Genomic DNA, 18,113 nt, shown 5'->3' with positions numbered 1-18,113 from the left:
GCAGGAGTGGAGAGACTGTTGAGAAATATTTCTAGGATCAATAGAGTCTCCTTCCCAGTGTTCAAGAGTTGCAAGTAAAGAGTATGGGTTATTTTTGAAATTATTTGTGGTTGCTGCTCTGTATTCTTTTGATTGCAGTAATCTGAGATGAAGGTACATAGTCACAGCTTTGTAACATGACAACTATACATGTAAAATTACACCTACACAAAGTAAAAGTACTATACAAATGCAGTGTACCCAAGGAATCCAGTGATATAAAAGAGAGTCCTCTGAGATGGTCTCTTCTTTTGCTTCACATCTATCTCTTCATTTCAGAGTCATTCCAATCCATGTTCTCTCTTTTTTCTTTAAGGGTGAGCTCCTTTATTGCCTCATCACAATTTTGCCATGGGCTGTAACCAAAGCAGAAAGAGTGAGAGGGATATGGATTTTAGGAGCAGAATTAAATAAGGGTCATTGGGCTTTAGGTATAAAGAAATGAGGCCGGGTGTGGTGGCTCACGCCTGTATTCCCAGCACTTTGGGATGCCAAGGTGGGCAGATCATGAGGTCAAGAGATTGAGACCATCCTGACCAACATGGTGAAACTCTATCTCTACTAAAAATACAAAAATTAGCCAGGTGTGGTGGCACACGCCTGTAGTCCCAGCTACTCAGGAGGCTGAGGCAGGAGGATCACTTGAACCCAGAAGGTAGAGGTTGCAGTGAGCTGAGATTGCACCACTGCACTCCAGCCTGGTGACAGAGTGAGACTCAGTCTCAAAAATAAAATAATATAAAATAAAATATGGTGCCCAGGATGCTGCTTCTGAATGGTAGGGCAGTGGAAGGCTCCCATGTGAAGATGTATGGCAGGGATTCCAGAGGGAAGGAAGTCTGGTAAGTGTCCTGTGAAGAACATGTGTTGAGTTACCTTAGTGCAGTGCTCCTCAAACTGTAATGTACATGTGAATCACTTGGGATCTTGTAAAAAGCATATTCTGAGTTAGTAGGTCTGTGGTGAGCTATTTCTAACTAGAGGATACAGTTTAGATCTGTGTTTCCACAAAATCTTATTACAAATTATAATCCCCAATGTTGAAGGTGGGGCCTGGTGGGAGGTGACTGGATCATGGGGATGGTTTCTCATGAATGGTTTAGCACCATCCCCCTTGTGATAGAGTGCTCATGAGATCTGGTTGTTTAAAAGTGTGTGATACCTCGCTGCTCTCTCTCTTCCTACTGCTCCCGGCCATGTGAGGTGCTGGCTCACCCTTCACCTTTCATCAGGATTGTAAGTTTCCTGAGACCTCCCCAGAAGCTGAGCAGATGCCAGAATCATGCTTCCTGCACAGCCTGCAGAATTGTGAGCCAATTAAAAGCTCTTTTCTTTATAAATTCTTATACTCAGGTAGTTCTTGATAGCAATGTGAGAACGGACTAATATACCAGTTCTCAGAAGATGCTGAAGATGATGGTTCATACTTTGAATAGTGAGATCTTAGGAAACACCGTGAAAGGATAGCCTGGTAACCTGAAGAGTAACTGTCAAATAAAAACACATTATTTTTAAGTATTAAGGGATAGAGAGAATGGGTATAGATAGTGTTGCTTCAGAAGCAAAGTGGGAGGGACCCAAGAGGAAGGCGAAAATGAGAGACAGAGCAAGGTCCATTGATAAACTACTTTTCCTACTTGGAGAATATCCTTCCAAACTCTTCCCTGTTGAAATCTTGAAATTTCTGTGCTATTTTCTAGCCAGGAAAGCCACACGTCTCTAGACTGTGTCTTCCCAGCCTTAGAGCATTCTTCATTAATGCAGTGAACAATTTCATAAGTTTGAGACTCAGTCACTAAAAATCCTTGGGGCCTAGGTTAACTTTAAACTGAATTGGTTGGTTGCTTGTCATGTGAACATATGACCCAGCTGTGATCTTACACAACTCCCTTCACCCTTAGCATTTTAGGTCAAGAAGAATGTCACCAGTGAGTGAGGAATGTGGTAAAACATGAGAAAAAGCTCACCCCAACCTAGTAGTGAGAATAGCAGGAGGCTGTATGGCAGAACATGAATCTGGGAGTTTACTCACAGTGTTACAGATTCATTATTCATCCCTTGAAAAGCATTTCCTGGTATGGTGGTTATGTGTAAATTATCACAAATTTCCCTTGAGGAAAGAAATAAGAAATATTTACTTTCCAAATTTTAGCAGCAAATAGGAAACTGTTATGCATAGCAATCAGCCTGGTACTTACAGAATGAAATTTAATTCAGAGGACAAGATCTTCGTAACATCTGGAAACTTTCTGATGCCCGTGTTACAGATGCTCCTGTGATTAGGGACAGGGTAGTGGGCAGAGAGTGGGTAAAAGTGATTGTTAGTAAGACATAAAGATAAAAAGGGAGTACAAAAGCATTTTGCAAATACGACTTTCACATTAAATTTAAAAATACTGAGTTTGGCGTTATCAGGACTACTTTTAGCTGAGAAAGATTGTTGGAATTCAGAAGTCCCTGATGCTACAGGAGAAGATGCTCTAATGACTCCTATTTAGAGATTTGGGGACTGGGGTAAAATTTAAAGGTCTTTTTCATTTATATTTCTAGCCTGTCTTTTCTTATTAAATCAATCACATTTTCCTACTGTATTGTGTTCCATTTTCTTTTGGTAATTAGTTTATTACATGCTCTTGATAGTTCTAGAAAGCATCCTTAAATTTTGGAGCAGGTTTTAATTCAAATACTTCAAGAAGATTAATCTTTTATGATAAATCCATATTGCTTGTTATTAAAAATCTTCCCTTATTTAGCTACCTTGCAATTCAGGAAGTTCTTCTTTGCATCTCATTGAAATCACTAAAATTTATTTTGGTGTTTGGAGCTATTCACAACTCTTCTTTTCCTCCCACCTTTTATTTAGCCTCCAAAGAGAAGACAGGCTTAAGTGATAGGTAAAATTGAAGAATATTTTATTACAAGAATGGGGCTCCTTCAGAGTCTAGGCATCTGGATTTCCACTGAGTTGTAGATTCACTGGTCTTGGACTCTGGACAACTAATGTGAACTGCCTATCACCCTGGTGACAATGAAACAAAGCCAGGTTTTTCTTCTGGCTCTCTCTGATTGTCCTCCTTATCCAAAAGCCCAGGTCACACTGGATCTCTGCTCTGTCTATAGCTGGGGATAGCAGTGTGGGATTAGACTGCAATGTGTACTTGAGTTGGGTGAATATCACAGTTTTGGATGAAAATACTATTTAATAAATAAATTTTTCTTAGATAATAAGAGCCACAGTGGTCAAATTTGGTTCTGGGATTTTCTTGTGTTCTTTCAAAGTAGTTGATGCTACCGTATGCTTATATGCCCTATAGACACCCTGTAGGTTTGGAAAAGCAGAACACCTTTGGAATTGTTCAGTGTTAGAGTTAACAAAGGAGCTATGCCAGTTCCAGTAGCAGCTCTTGTAGAAGGCCCCAGAGCAAGACTGATGATGTGAAATACCAGAGAGATGTCCCTTCTCTTTGTTTTCCTTTTTTTGGGCAGTGATGGGAGGTGGACTTTACATTCTCTGAGGAGTTTATGAAATTTAAAGAAGAAAGAGAGGATGTCTGTTTTAGGGCAGCTTAAATTTTTCTTTATGTATAGGGATGACTTGATATGTGAGAAGATCCATAGTGATAAATTCATAGATTTCAGAAATTTTGGTATTGCTGGCAAGGCAATGATTGTGGAAGGCTACAGTGGTACTCAGTTTCTAATGCTAACTGACAGAGTTAATGGGAAGTGGAAAATAATGATTTACTTTATATGGTATAGTGTCTACTTTAAGGCAATACTTAAAATGTTTTCATTTAATGAACAAATGAAAAAACATGAGATGCAGGAGATCAGTAATTCTGAAACAGTGATGAGAGTCAAATCAGAATTGCCACTCTCACTTTCACCTATTCTCTATTCACCTCAGAGATTCTGATTTACCCTCTTTAAAGTGTTATGACCTCCATCTCCCATACCCACTGTCAACCTTGAAAATCACTGCAAAGGGGTGATGTTCTTCCCAGAGGTTTAGGACAGATAAAATGTTGGGAACCACTTACATGTATACAAAAGCACCCAGCACGGTGGCTGACAAGAAATGCCAATTAAATTTAAATCAGAAGGCTGAAGAGGAACATGCAAATAATGCCGTGTATATGGTTAAACAAAATCTTTCCAACCTTTTCCTTGTTTTGATTTTCATCAGATGCCCATCTTCCCCTCCCCAATTGCTTAAAAAGGAAAATTTCTCACAGGTATTGTAATCGGGGAAGATTTATAAATGCTCCGGGCTCAATGTATCTCAGATTTTTGGTGTTCTGGATCAGTCTGTAAAGAGAGAGGGGAAAAATGCAGCTGTTTAATAGATATGTATTATTTGGAATGGGTGAGATTGTGGTCACCAGAAGTCGCTGGCTGAAAATGGCATCAGCAAAAGCTGGTGACCTTCATATGCTTGGGATGACCCCTAGCGACTCTAGGGATGGAAATGGCTTGGTGAGAGCCAGTTCGCTATTTCCAGGAAGCACTGCTCTCAAGCTTCTAAAGAGGCAGGTATAAGGATCAGAGCAGGGAGTCTGTCTCTGCACCATCCCCCCATCCCCCACCACAGACAGCACCAACACCCAGGGCTCCTGGCCAAGTAGATTCTGCCCCACTGTGGACCCCGCACACTGAGGGTGATGAGAGATTCCTCTCTCAGGAGAGATGAGCAAATTACCTACTCTCCCTTGTAAGCAAACTGGTCCTCTTCATATTGGCTGGCAATCACATGAGCAGTTATACCGAGGGGCACCAGTCTGTGGAATGGCATAGGGCAAAGGCCAGAGGCTTGAATTTGGGGGATTTTATATTCATCCTGAAGATATTTGCTGTATGTTGATGCCCAGCCTCCTAACTTCCCTGAGCTAGTGTCTCTTCTGTAAAATTGGTATAATAATATTATATAGTCTTCCTGCCTCACAGGTTAGTAGGTTTTAAGTAATAGAATAGGTAGAGATAACAAGAGCCAGGGCTTTGCAAAGTATAAAGGTACAGCCATAAACCACTGTGGTGTTATTGCCCTCCCCGCCCAACTCCCCCATTCCCCTAATTACTGTGACCCTATAAAAAGTAGTCACCATTGCTAAGTCCTGTCTACTTCGTATTCAATAAAAGGCCAGTAAATGCCTTTGGTTTCCTTAATCCAGGTGAGAGCCACCTGAGGAAATACTCATTACCTTGTTCTATAGAGAAAATGCAGTGTATTGATTAGGAGCATGGGGTCTGGAGTCAACTTGGTTTTTCATTCTGATTTTACTGATCATATGACCTTAGATATATCACTTAAAGTTCTCTGTGCCTTGGTTTCCTCATAGTGTTGTTTTTGAGGAATAAATATATGTGTCTGGTTCACAGTAAGGCCTCAACCAGTGTTAACGATAGTTATAATAGTTGCTGAAATTAGGAAGTTGAATGATTTGTCTTTAGTCACACAGCTGAGAAGTAGCAGAACTTGGATGCGACCCAGTTTTTCTGACTGTCAGTTTAGTGTTTGTTCCACCACACTGCAGTTACCCATCACTTGTGCCTATTTCCATCTTCTCAGCCCTTTTGATTCTCCAGCTGTGAGTGATAATTTTGTTGTATTTATTTCTACAACTGAGTCAAGCAATCATAGGCCATATACGGCCTTATGTGGGTGGGATGGAAGGGACTTCTATCTCTAAAGATCTTTTGGGCTGGGTGTGGTGGCATGCATCTGTAGTCCCCGCTACTTAGGAAGGAGGTGGGAGGATCACTTGAGCCCAGGAATTTGAGGCCAATCTGGGCAACAGAGTGAGACCCCTGTAACTAAAATAAATAAATAAATAAATAAATAAATAAATAAATAAATAAATAAAAGAAATTTAATAAAAGAATTTTGGGGCCTGACCTTAGCCCAGTCATTCGTTCAACAAACATTTATTGGGCACCTACATGTGGCAAGCATTGTTCTATGTGCTAGGAATACAGCTGTGAACAAAGCAAAAAGAGCCTTCATGGAGCTAGCATGCTAGTCTTAGGGCCTTCTTTGGGAATCTGTAAACTTTCCCTGAGAGTGCTTTATGTTTCTTTCTGTTGATGAATGTGGCTTTGCATCACGGGAAGCTTTATTTATCATTAGCTGCCCTGGTGGTTCTCAATATAAGCTGTGTTTTAGCATTACCTGGGAAGTCTGTTAAAACTGCAGCTTTCCAGGTCTGAGATAGGACTGTCATTCTGCAATTGTAATGAGCCCCACGTGTGATTCTGCTTCTCAGCTAAGTCCAGACTATGTCTTTTGCACTTACTCATTATTTTGGATTTCTCTGTAACTGGTGAGTAGTCTTACTTCCCTGGCTACACTGTCATCTCGTGGTGGACATTTATATTTTATCTCCTCTGTATTCCAATAGCATTTGGCCCTGTATTGGACACACGGTAGTTGCTCATGTACTTACCTATTAATTATTCTCTTTAGGTAATTATTCATTGGATCATTTATAGGGGGACCTTGTGGTATAATGGAAAATGCAGGAGCTTTGAAGTAAGACAGTCTGGGATTGAATCCCAGTCCTGCCATGGTCTAAAGCAAGCTTGTTGAACTCACAGCCTGCGTGCCACATGTGGCCCAGGATGACTTTGAATGTGACCCAGAAGTTTGTAAACTTTCTTAAAACATTATGAGTTTTTAAAAAACTCATCAGCTATCGTTAGTGTAAGTGTATTTTATGTGTGGCCCAAGACAATTCTTTTTCCACTGTGGCCCAGGGAAGCCAAAAGATTAGATACCCCTGGTCTAAAGTGTCACATTGGTCAAGTTGCTGTGCCTTTCCAAGCCTCCATTACTTCCCCTGGACAAAAGAGATAATTACCCCCACTCTGCATGGTAGCTGTGAGGATTCAATGACACAACATAGAAGAAACGCCAAGCACAAGAGCTCAAAAAATGTTTGATGCTAATACTTTACCCCTTCCCTTACTTTTGAAACTCCAAAGTAGGTGAAGTTTGAGTGCTCTTCTGGAAGCTCAGGTTTGGACCACACAAAGCAGCAGTAGGGGGCCTGGTTTAGAAGTCACATGAATTGATTTCTAATTCCAGCTCTGGAGCTACCTTGCTGTGTGATGTCAGGCAAGTAAGCTAACCTCTTTAGGCCACAGATTCATCACTTGAAAACTGAATTGAACCAGTCGTTTCCTATCCTTTTTGTGATATTTTGGGCAAATGATACTTTGGCAAGTGTTGTTTCTAAGAGTTAATTCCAAAACATCACAATAACAACAGCAAAACCCAACAAACCCAACACACACATGCCTATTAGAGAGCTTTTACACTGTAGGTATTCAAGAAACATTTACTGAATGAGTGAATGTGCCAAAAACCAATTTATGATCTCTAAGCTCTTTTCCACATTTTCCCACTATCCCAAGTACTCCATACCCTCCATAGGTGAGAGCTACTTGGCAGGACTTCACAATGTCAATTTTAATTTCTATCTTTGTGTTGTGATGTTTCAGAATTTATACAGCTCCCAGGGAGAAGCAGTTGTCACCATAGCAACCTACAGGCCACTGCCGTGAGAAAAATTATTGCCTGCCCAGACCTAGTAATTGCTGTAGTCTTTTCCTCTTGGATTCCTAGCAGTGGATGCTTGAATACAAATACCAAGTGGGCTCCAGCCAGCGAGGGTAATAGTGTACAGCAGTAAACTGTCTATTAGCTGATGCTTACATTTCAGACAAATTGAGGAGGTTGTCAAAGGCATTAGCTTCTATCCTTTCCAGGGAATCAATCTGAGAGATTTCACTAGGGAAGAGAGAGGGGGGAAAAAAGAGAAAGAAACATGAAAGAAATGACTGTATCTGCATGATAATGAGATGTGTGTGTGTGACCCAACAACTGGGGACTCCACTATGTCCCCCTGAAAAGAACAAGGATGTGCAAGTTGTCCCCGAATCATACAGTGCTAACACTGTATGATTTAGAAGCACTGATGGGCACCTACAACCCAGGTGCAGTTGAAATGCAAGTTTTAGTAACCCCTGTTTATGTGACAGGTTTTTCTCTTATTTATCTCTGGCTCAGAGTCACAGATTATTAGAACTGCATAGGCCCGTTGAGAAAATCTAGTCAGATTCCCTTGTTTTACAGCTCTGGAAATTAAGGCCCTGAGAGGAGAGTCAAATAGTATTTATATTAAGGTTCAAGACTAGGATATGGATCTCTGGGTCCCAATTCTGTCACTCTAGTGAGGCTTTAATATGGGTTGAATTGTTTCATAACTCTTAACCCTTGGTTTCCCAAAATCTCGTGCTGAGGCTATTGCAAGGTGGTCAACTCCTGCACATGGTATCCATCCTGAATTCTAATTATCTACTTCCTTGACTGTTTTTCTCACTTGTGAGCAAATTGAGGACAAGGAGTATATTCTATTCACTTCTGAATCCCTGGTGGCTTTATGTTGCTTGGCACAGAATTAAGAGTACAAATGAATGAATGAATAAGTGAATGGAGTAATGAATAATTGAATTTTTTGGAAACAACACAAAAATAAAGGAACCAGTTTTGTCATATATGATTCGCAAGCATGTAGGTAATGTCAGTGTTACCCTAAAATCCCAACATAAGCTACCATTTCCTGCCAGCTGAAAAAAAAAGTCTCAAATTCACAAACTGTACATTTGCTTATTTCTAAGGTTAAGGCTCACTGAAGACTTCAGACTGATGAGAACATTAGCCCACAGAAAAGCAGAGCCTAAGGCAGCTAATGTCTTTTCTGAACAACACAGGAATGGATTGTTCTTGGGCTGATTCATCTTATTCCCACCTATTGGTTTGCTTATTTAACTGTAGCTGCTTTTCTCAGTAGGAGGTCTTAATGCATTAAAGGTTATCAAAACTCAACATTCCAACTTGAGAGCAGAAGAGCGTGGGTTAGGCTCAAGTAAACTGACAAGTCTGTAACCGGCAGTGAATTTCCTATAATATGCAGTAATTCTTGAGGCATTATTTTAAATATTCTAATTGCTTACTAACACCCTAAAGGGCTATAGAGGTTCCCAAAGTAGCTAAGATCGATGCTGTAGCATCTTCTTTAGAGAGGCAAATCTGCTTCCAAAGTCCAGTGGATTGTTAAGATTAGAGATGCACTGTGGGAACTCAATGGCCATGAAGTCCTTTGACTCAGGCTAATATTAAGAAAGACGCTGGAATACTGGGCCCTTGAGAACATTCTCTCTCCAAGTATGGGAACTTTGGTCCTGGAAGCTGAAACTCACGGACAAGTGATCGAAGTTACGTCTGACAAACATGAGATCATACTGCATTATCCGAGTACTTTACACTTTTGATAAATGCCTTTCATCAATATAGTTATAAATACTGTGTTTTTGTTATATACTTATATTTTAGATACAAAGATTATCTTCTGATGCACAATAAACTTCCAACACATTTTTTTTTTCCTATGTGGGTGTTATCTAAAAATGTGACACAAGGGAATAGCTGCTGCAGCAGAAGGAGAATTTTTATGATTGGAATCTATCTTTTTTTCTCCTTAAAAGATATATCATTACTTACAAAATGCATTCAGTTCTTTGAAGCAAGGTTAATTATCTGGATTTTAATGACTCTTAAAAATCATACCTTTTCTCCAAAGGTCTCTAGTTATTATTTGTATTACAAAGGTAAAAATATGCGAGTATCCTAAACACAATTTCTTTCCTAGAAAAATTATCCCCTTTCAAATGTGTTTTCTCTTAGAAAAAATTCATTATTCCAATTACGAATGTCTTTTGATATGCAGTAACTGACTTACATTTTTACGACCTCATTAAGTCCTCTGAAAGCTTGAGATGGGATCACTTTGACAGGGAGGTAGGCAAGTGATCTAGAAAAGAAAAAAGGAAATCCAAGAGTTTAAGATTTATGATAGGTTGCCTTTTAAGTTCATGAATAAAATGTGTATGTGTATGTGTATGAGAGACAGAGACTTCAGAGTTCCTGAGAACTAGATTCAGGCTCAGGATTCTAACTTAAATCGGTGAAGACATGTGCCATGACTATTCTTGGTTTTTATCAAAGAGTGTATAATTTTGTGGTTAAGATCATGAATGTTGAGATCAGACCCACCTGGACTCAAATTTTTGCTGTCCCACTACCTGGCTGTGTGATTCTTAGCATATTATTTAAGCCCTCCAGCTCAGTTTCTTTGTCTGTAAAATTGCACTAATAATTCCTGCTTCACAGGATCATTGTAATGATTAATCTGGATAATCCATGTAAAGAACAGGGCTTGGCACCAAATATATAGTTAAACAGTTGTAGAGCGATCCCATAGACTTGGTTGGGAAAATGGACAACAACTATGTTGAGCAGAGTGGAGAAATGAATGATGAAAATACAATTGGAGGGGGGCGGAGCAAGATGGCCGAATAGGAACAGCTCCAGTCTCCAACTCCCAGCGCGAGCGACACAAAAGACCGGTGATTTCTGCATTTTCAACTGAGATACTGGGGTCATCTCACTAGGGAGTGCCGGACAATCGGTGCTGGTCAGCTGCTGCAGCCTGACCAGCGAGAGCTGAAGCAGGGCGAGGCATCGCCTCACCTGGGAAGCGCAAGGGGGAAGGGAATCCCTTTTCCTAGCCAGGGGAACTGAGACACACAACACCTGGAAAATAGGGTGACTCCCACCCCAATACTGCGCTTTAAGCAAATGGGCACACCAGGAGAATATATCCCACACCTGGCCGGGAGGGTCCCACGCCCACGGAGCCTCCCTCATTGCTAACACAGCAGTCTGCGATCTAACCGCAAGGCAGCAGTGAGGCTGGGGGAGGGGCGCCCACCATTGCTGAGGCTGAAGTAGGTAAACAAAGCCGCTGGGAAGCTCCAACTGGGTGGAGCTCACAGCAGCTCAAGGAAACCTGCCTGTCTCTGTAGACTCCACCTCTGGGGACAGGGCACAGTTAACAACAACAACAACAAAAGCAGCAGGAACCTCTGCAGACGCAAACGACTCTGTCTGACAGCTTTGAAGAGAGCAGTGGATCTCCCAACACTGAGGTTGAGATCTGAGAAGGGAGAGACTGCCTGCTCAAGTGGGTCCCTGACCCCTGAGTAGCCTAACTGGGAGACATCCCCCACTAGGGGCAGTCTGACACCCCACACCTCACAGGGTGGAGTACACCCCTGAGAGGAAGCTTCCAAAGTAAGAATCAGACAGGTACACTCGCTGTTCAGCAATATTCTATCTTCTGCAACCTCTGCTGCTGATACCCAGGCAAACAGGGTCTGGAGTGGACCTCAAGCAATCTCCAACAGACCTACAGCTGAGGGTCCTGACTGTGAGAAGGAAAACTATCAAACAGGAAGGACACCCATACCAAAACCCCATCAGTACGTCACCATCATCAAAGACCAGAGGCAGATAAAACCACAAAGATGGGGAAGAAGCAGGGCAGAAAAGCTGGAAATTCAAAAAATAAGAGCGCATCTCCCCCTGCAAAGGAGCGCAGCCCATCGCCAGCAACGGATCAAAGCTGGTCAGAGAATGACTTTGACGAGATGAGAGAAGAAGGCTTCAGTCCATCAAACTTCTCAGAGCTAAAGGAGGAATTACATACCCAGCGCAAAGAAACTAAAAATCTTGAAAAAAGAGTGGAAGAATTGACAGCTAGACTAAGACTAATTAATGCAGAGAAGGTCATAAACGAAATGACAGAGATGAAAACCATGACACGAGAAATACGTGACAAATGCACAAGCTTCAGTAACTGACTCGATCAACTGGAAGAAAGAGTATCAGTGATTGAGGATCAAATGAATGAAATGAAGCGAGAAGAGAAACCAAAAGAAAAAAGAAGAAAAAGAAATGAACAAAGCCTGCAAGAAGTATGGGATTATGTAAAAAGACCAAATCTACGTCTGATTGGGGTGCCTGAAAGTGAGGGGGAAAATGGAACCAAGTTGGAAAACACTCTTCAGGATATCATCCAGGAGAACTTCCCCAACCTAGTAGGGCAGGCCAACATTCAAATTCAGGAAATACAGAGAACGCCACAAAGATACTTCTCGAGAAGAGCAACTCCAACACACATAATTGCCAGATTCACCAAAGTTGAAATGAAGGAAAGAATCTTAAGGGCAGCCAGAGAGAAAGGTCGGGTTACCCACAAAGGGAAGCCCATCAGACTAACAGCAGATCTCTCGACAGAAACTCTACAAGCCAGAAGAGAGTGGGGGCCAATATTCAACATCCTTAAAGAAAAGAATTTTCAACCCAGAATTTCATATCCAGCCAAACTAAGTTTCATCAGTGAAGGAGAAATAAAATCCTTTACAGATAAGCAAATGCTTAGAGATTTTGTCACTACAGGCCTGCCTTACAAGAGACCCTGAAGGAAGCCCTAAACATGGAAAGGAACAACCGGTACCAGCCATTGCAAAAACATGCCAAAATGTAAAGACCATTGAGGCTAGGAAGAAACTGCATCAACTAACAAGCAAAATAACCAGTTAATATCATAATGGCAGGATCAAGTTCACACATAACAATATTAACCTTAAATGTTAATGGACTAAATGCTCCAATTAAAAGACACAGACTGGCAAACTGGATAAAGAGTCAAGACCCATCAGTCTGCTGTATTCAGGAGACCCATCTCACATGCAGAGACATACATAGGCTCAAAATAAAGGGATGGAGGAAGATCTACCAAGCAAATGGAGAACAAAAAAAAAGCAGGGGTTGCAATCCTAGTCTCTGATAAAACAAACTTTAAACCATCAAAGATCAAAAGAGACAAAGAAGGCCATTACATAATGGTAAAGGGATCAATTCAACAGGAAGAGCTAACTATCCTAAATATATATGCACCCAATACAGGAGCACCCAGATTCATAAAGCAAGTCCTTAGAAACTTAGAAAGAGACTTAGACTCCCATACAATAATAATGGGAGACTTAAACACTCCACTGTCAACATTAGACAGATCAACGAGACAGAAAGTTAACAAGGATATCCAGGAATTGAACTCATCTCTGCACCAAGCAGACCTAATAGACATCTATAGAACTCTCCACCCCAAATCAACAGAATATACATTCTTCTCAGCACCACATCGCACTTATTCCAAAATTGACCACATAATTGGAAGTTAAGCCCTCCTCAGCAAATGTAAAAGAATAGAAATTATAAAAAACTGTCTCTCAGACCACAGTGCAAACTAGAACTCAGGACTAAGAAACTCAATCAAAACCACTCAACTACATGGAAACTGAGCAACCTGCTCCTGAATGACTACTGGGTACATAACGAAATGAAGGCAGAAATAAAGATGTTCTTTGAAATCAATGAGAACAAAGATACAACATACCAGAATCTCTGGGACACATTTAAAGCAGTGTGTAGAGGGAAATTTATAGCACTAAATGCCCACAAGAGAAAGCAGGAAAGATCTAAAATGGACACTCTAACATCACAATTAAAAGAACTAGAGAGGCAAGAGCAAACACATTCAAAAGCTAGCAGAAGGCAAGAAATAACTAAGATCAGAGCAGAACTGAAGGAGATTGAGACACAAAAAACCCTCCAAAATATCAATGAATCCAGGAGTTGGTTTTTTGAAAAGATCAACAAAATTGACAGACCGCTAGCAAGACTAATAAAGAAGAAAAGAGAGAGGAATCAAATAGATGCAATAAAAAATGATAAAGGGGATATCACCACCGACCCCACAGAAATACAAACTACCATCAGAGAATACTATAAACGCCTCTACGCAAATCAACTAGAAAATCTAGAAGAAATGGATAATTTCCTGGACACTTACACTCTCCCAAGACTAAACCAGGAAGAAGTTGAATCCCTGAATAGACCAATAGCAGGCTCTGAAATTGAGGCAACAATTAATAGCCTACCCACCAAAAAAAGTCCAAGACCAGATGGATTCACAGCTGAATTCTACCAGAGGTACAGGGAGGAGCTGGTACCATTCCTTCTGAAACTATTCCAATCAATAGAAAAAGAGGGAATCCTCCCTAACTCATTTTATGAGGCCAACATCATCCTGATATCAAAGCCTGGCAGAGACACAACAAAAAAAGAGAATTTTAGACCAATATCCCTGATGAACATCGATGCAAAAATCCTCAATAAAATACTGGCAAACCGGATTCAGCAGCACATCAAAAAGCTTATCCACCATGATCAAGTGGGCTTCATCCCTGGGATGCAAGGCTGGTTCAACATTCGCAAATCAATAAACGTAATCCAGCATATAAACAGAACCAAAGACAAAAACCACATGATTATCTCAATAGATGCAGAAAAGGCTTTTGACAAAATTCAACAGCCCTTCATCCTAAAAACGCTCAATAAATTCGGTATTGATGGAACGTACCTCAAAATAATAAGAGCTATTTATGACAAACCCACAGCTAATATCATACTGAATGGGCAAAAACTGGAAAAATTCCCTTTGAAAACTGGCACAAGACAGGGATGCCCTCTCTCACCACTCCTATTCAACATAGTGTTGCAAGTTCTGGCTAGGGCAATCAGGCAAGAGAAAGAAATCAAGGGTATCCAGTTAGGAAAAGAAGAAGTCAAATTGTCCCTGTTTGCAGATGACATGATTGTATATTTAGAAAACCCCATTGTCTCAGCCCAAAATCTCCTTAAGCTGATAAGCAACTTCAGCAAAGTCTCAGGATACAAAATTAATGTGCAAAAATCACAAACATTCTTATACACCAGTGACAGACAAACAGAGAGCCAAATCTTGAATGAACTTCCATTCATAATTGCTTCAAAGAGAATAAAATACCTAGGAATCCAACTTACAGGGGATGTAAAGGACCTCTTCAAGGAGGACCTCTTCAAGGAGCCTACAAACCACTGCTCAGTGAAATAAAAGAGAACACAAACAAATGGAAGAACATACCATGCTCATGGATAGGAAGAATCAATATCATGAAAATGGCCATACTGCCCAAGGTTATTTATAGATTCAATGCCATCCCCATCAAGCTACCAATGAGTTTCTTCACAGAATTGGAAAAAACTGCTTTAAAGTTCATATGGAACCAAAAAAGAGCCCGCATTGCCAAGACAATCCTAAGTCAAAAGGACAAAGCTGGAGGCGTCACGCTACCTGACTTCAAACTATACTACAAGGCTACAGTAACCAAAACAGCATGGTACTAGTACCAAAACAGAGATATAGACCAATGGAACAGAACAGAGTCCTCAGAAATAATACCACACATCTACAGCCATCTGATCTTTGACAAACCTGAGAGAAACAAGAAATGGGGAAAGGATTCCCTTTTTAATAAATGGTGCTGGGAAAATTGGCTAGCCATAAGTAGAAAGCTGAAACTGGATCCTTTCCTTACTCCTTATACGAAGATTAATTCAAGATGGATTAGAGACTTAAATGTTAGACCTAATACCATAAAAACCCTAGAAGAAAACCTAGGTAATACCATTCAGGACATGGGCATGGGCAAGGACTTCATGTCTAAAACACCAAAAGCAATAGCAGCAAAAGCAAAAATTGACAAATGGGATCTAATTAAACTAAGGAGCTTCTGCACAGCAAAAGAAACTACCATCAGAGTGAACAGGCAACCTACAGAATGGGAGAAAATTTTTGCAATCTACTCATCTGACAAAGGGCTAATATCCAGAATCTACAAAGAACTCAAACAAATATACAAGAAAAACAAACAACCCCATCAAAAAGTGGGCAAAGGATATGAGCAGACATTTCTCAAAAGAAGACATTCATACAGCCAACAGACACATGAAAAAATGCTCATCATCACTCGCCATCAGAGAAATGCAAATCAAAACCACAATGAGATACCATCTCACACCAGTTAGAATGGCAATCATTAAGAAGTCAGGAAACAACAGGTGTTGGAGAGGATGTGGAGAAATAGGAACACTTTTACACTGTTGGTGGGATTGTAAACTAGTTCAACCATTATAGAAAACAGTATGGCAATTTTCTATAGGATCTAGAACTAGATGTACCATATGACCCAGCCATCCCACTACTGGGTATACACCCAAAGGATTATAAATCATGCTGCTATAAAGACACATGCACACGTATGTTTATTGCAGTAGTATTCACAATAGCAAAGACTTGGAATCAACCCAAATGTCCATCTGTGACAGACTGGATTAAGAAAATGTGGCACATATACACCATGGAATACTATGCAGCCATAAAAAAGGATGAGTTTGCGTCCTTTGTAGGGACATGGATGCAGCTGGAAACCATCATTCTTAGCAAACTATCACTAGAAGAGAAAACCAAACACCGCATGTTCTCACTCATAGGTGGGAACTGAACAATGAGATCACTTGGACTCGGGAAGGGGAACATCACACACCGGGGCCTATCATGGGGGGAGGGGGGAGCGATTGCATTGGGAGTTATACCTGATATAAATGATGAATTGATGGGTGCTGACAAGTTGATGGGTGCAGCACACCAACATGGCATAAGTATACATATGTAACAAACCTGCACGTTATGCACATGTACCCTATAACTTAAAGTATAATTTAAAAAAACAAAAAAAATTAAAAAAAAAAGTGTTTATCCTCAAACTGCCTTTTAGTATGAGGGAGAATAAAAAGAATTAACTAAACAGTGGGAAAAAAAAAAAAGAAAATACAGTTGGAAATTATGCAGGCAGGAGAACAGGAGATTCATTGAGAACATACTCCCATCTTGATCTCTACTATCTTTCCCAGGTAGCCTATTTCAATGTTATCCCAAACAGACAACTTTGATCCTATGGTTAACTCACATGGGCATCTCATGTCATTTGGGGGAAATATCTATGAGATCATTTCCTTCAGGCATTCACTTATACCCACAGGAACAATCTAAATATTATTGAAATTGAAACAAAAGCTATGCTGTACTTAAGATTTGAGAAAAGAGTGACACTCAGAAAAACCAGTATAGGATGATGTGTGAATGCTAAAGGAACTGGAGGTTAAGATAACTCAGGAGAAAACAACTGCAAGGCAGGGATGAACATGCAGCCAACATTTATTGAGCATCTACAATGGTTTAATGTTTTGGCCCAAGGACTGGCAGAGAGGAAGGGAGTGGGCAAGGATATTTCAGGTGGGAAGTGAGTATGTGAGTATCAGGAATATGAGAACAAAGGTGAGAGATGCTGTCTTATTTTTAACATGTCTATGCAGCAGAGACTGCTTTAAGCTGCTAAGAAAGAACACCTCCATGATGGGCAGATGAAAGTAAGATTTCTTACAGTCCCAGAAGGGACTTGCTACAGTTCTAAGCTGCTGTGTGAGTTATACACACCCATTTGTGACCTTATTTTACTCACTCAACAATGGTGTGAGGTGAGTATTTCCCTTACATAGCAGAAGAATTTGGGTCACAAAGAGATTAAGTAAACTGAACAAGGTTACAACCAGGCAGAATGACTCCAGACATCCTTTCCCTGTGCAATACTGGCCAAAGCATGTCATTCTTAATCCAGTGTCTTGGTGAGCAAGGTGGAGGGACAGGCATTGCAGCCTTGCTTCTCCTGAGAGGAAGCATGTCACATTCTATTTCTTCCGCAAAGCAGTTTACCAGCCATTCCTCCCTGGGTGCTAATGGAGAGGAATTTCAGAAATTTCATTTCAGAAAAATGTTTTCACTCAATAATCTCTTAGAAATGATATAACCTAGAGAAAGTAATCCAACTTTGGTCTCTGATTCTATTCCCGAAGACATTCCCACCAAGGACATTGTTTAACACCTAAACTTATTTAACAGAGGATCCGAGAAGAACAGGGACAGTGTGGGGAGAAATCTTCTTGTGATGGCATATTTGCTTCCTATATTTCTTCTGGAATCATGTTCGCTTGGCTTCCTGATTAAAAACACAGTTTTATTGCTCTCTGTACTGCCAAACCAATAAATTTCCAGAAGAGAAAGCTGTATTCCACTGTACCCCTTGCAGCATCAATAAAACTGACAGCCAAATTCTGATTCCAGCATCTTTATTGCTGGGGATAATGCAGTGTGGAACATATTTTGGAGAGAGTT

General features: G+C 40.6%; 1 protein-coding gene across 1 annotated transcript in view; it reads right to left on the bottom strand.

Moving 5' to 3' along the window:
• The window catches only part of LHCGR (luteinizing hormone/choriogonadotropin receptor), a 70,845-nt gene that overhangs the window by 35,908 nt on the left and 16,824 nt on the right, over positions 1-18,113 (bottom strand). Inside the window, exons 2-6 of the mRNA XM_010371752.2 lie at positions 9,837-9,908; positions 7,751-7,825; positions 4,273-4,347; positions 2,238-2,312; positions 2,072-2,149 (exon numbers count right to left, since the gene is read on the bottom strand). Of these exons, the coding sequence (XP_010370054.1) occupies positions 2,072-2,149; positions 2,238-2,312; positions 4,273-4,347; positions 7,751-7,825; positions 9,837-9,908 (375 nt within the window). The remainder of the gene's footprint in view (positions 1-2,071; positions 2,150-2,237; positions 2,313-4,272; positions 4,348-7,750; positions 7,826-9,836; positions 9,909-18,113) is intronic.

Source organism: Rhinopithecus roxellana, chromosome 17 (assembly GCF_007565055.1).
Source record: "Rhinopithecus roxellana isolate Shanxi Qingling chromosome 17, ASM756505v1, whole genome shotgun sequence".
NCBI classification, from domain to species: domain Eukaryota; kingdom Metazoa; phylum Chordata; class Mammalia; order Primates; family Cercopithecidae; genus Rhinopithecus; species Rhinopithecus roxellana.
Note: the sequence above shows the minus strand (reverse complement) of the source record. Positions and strands in the feature narration are given on the sequence as shown.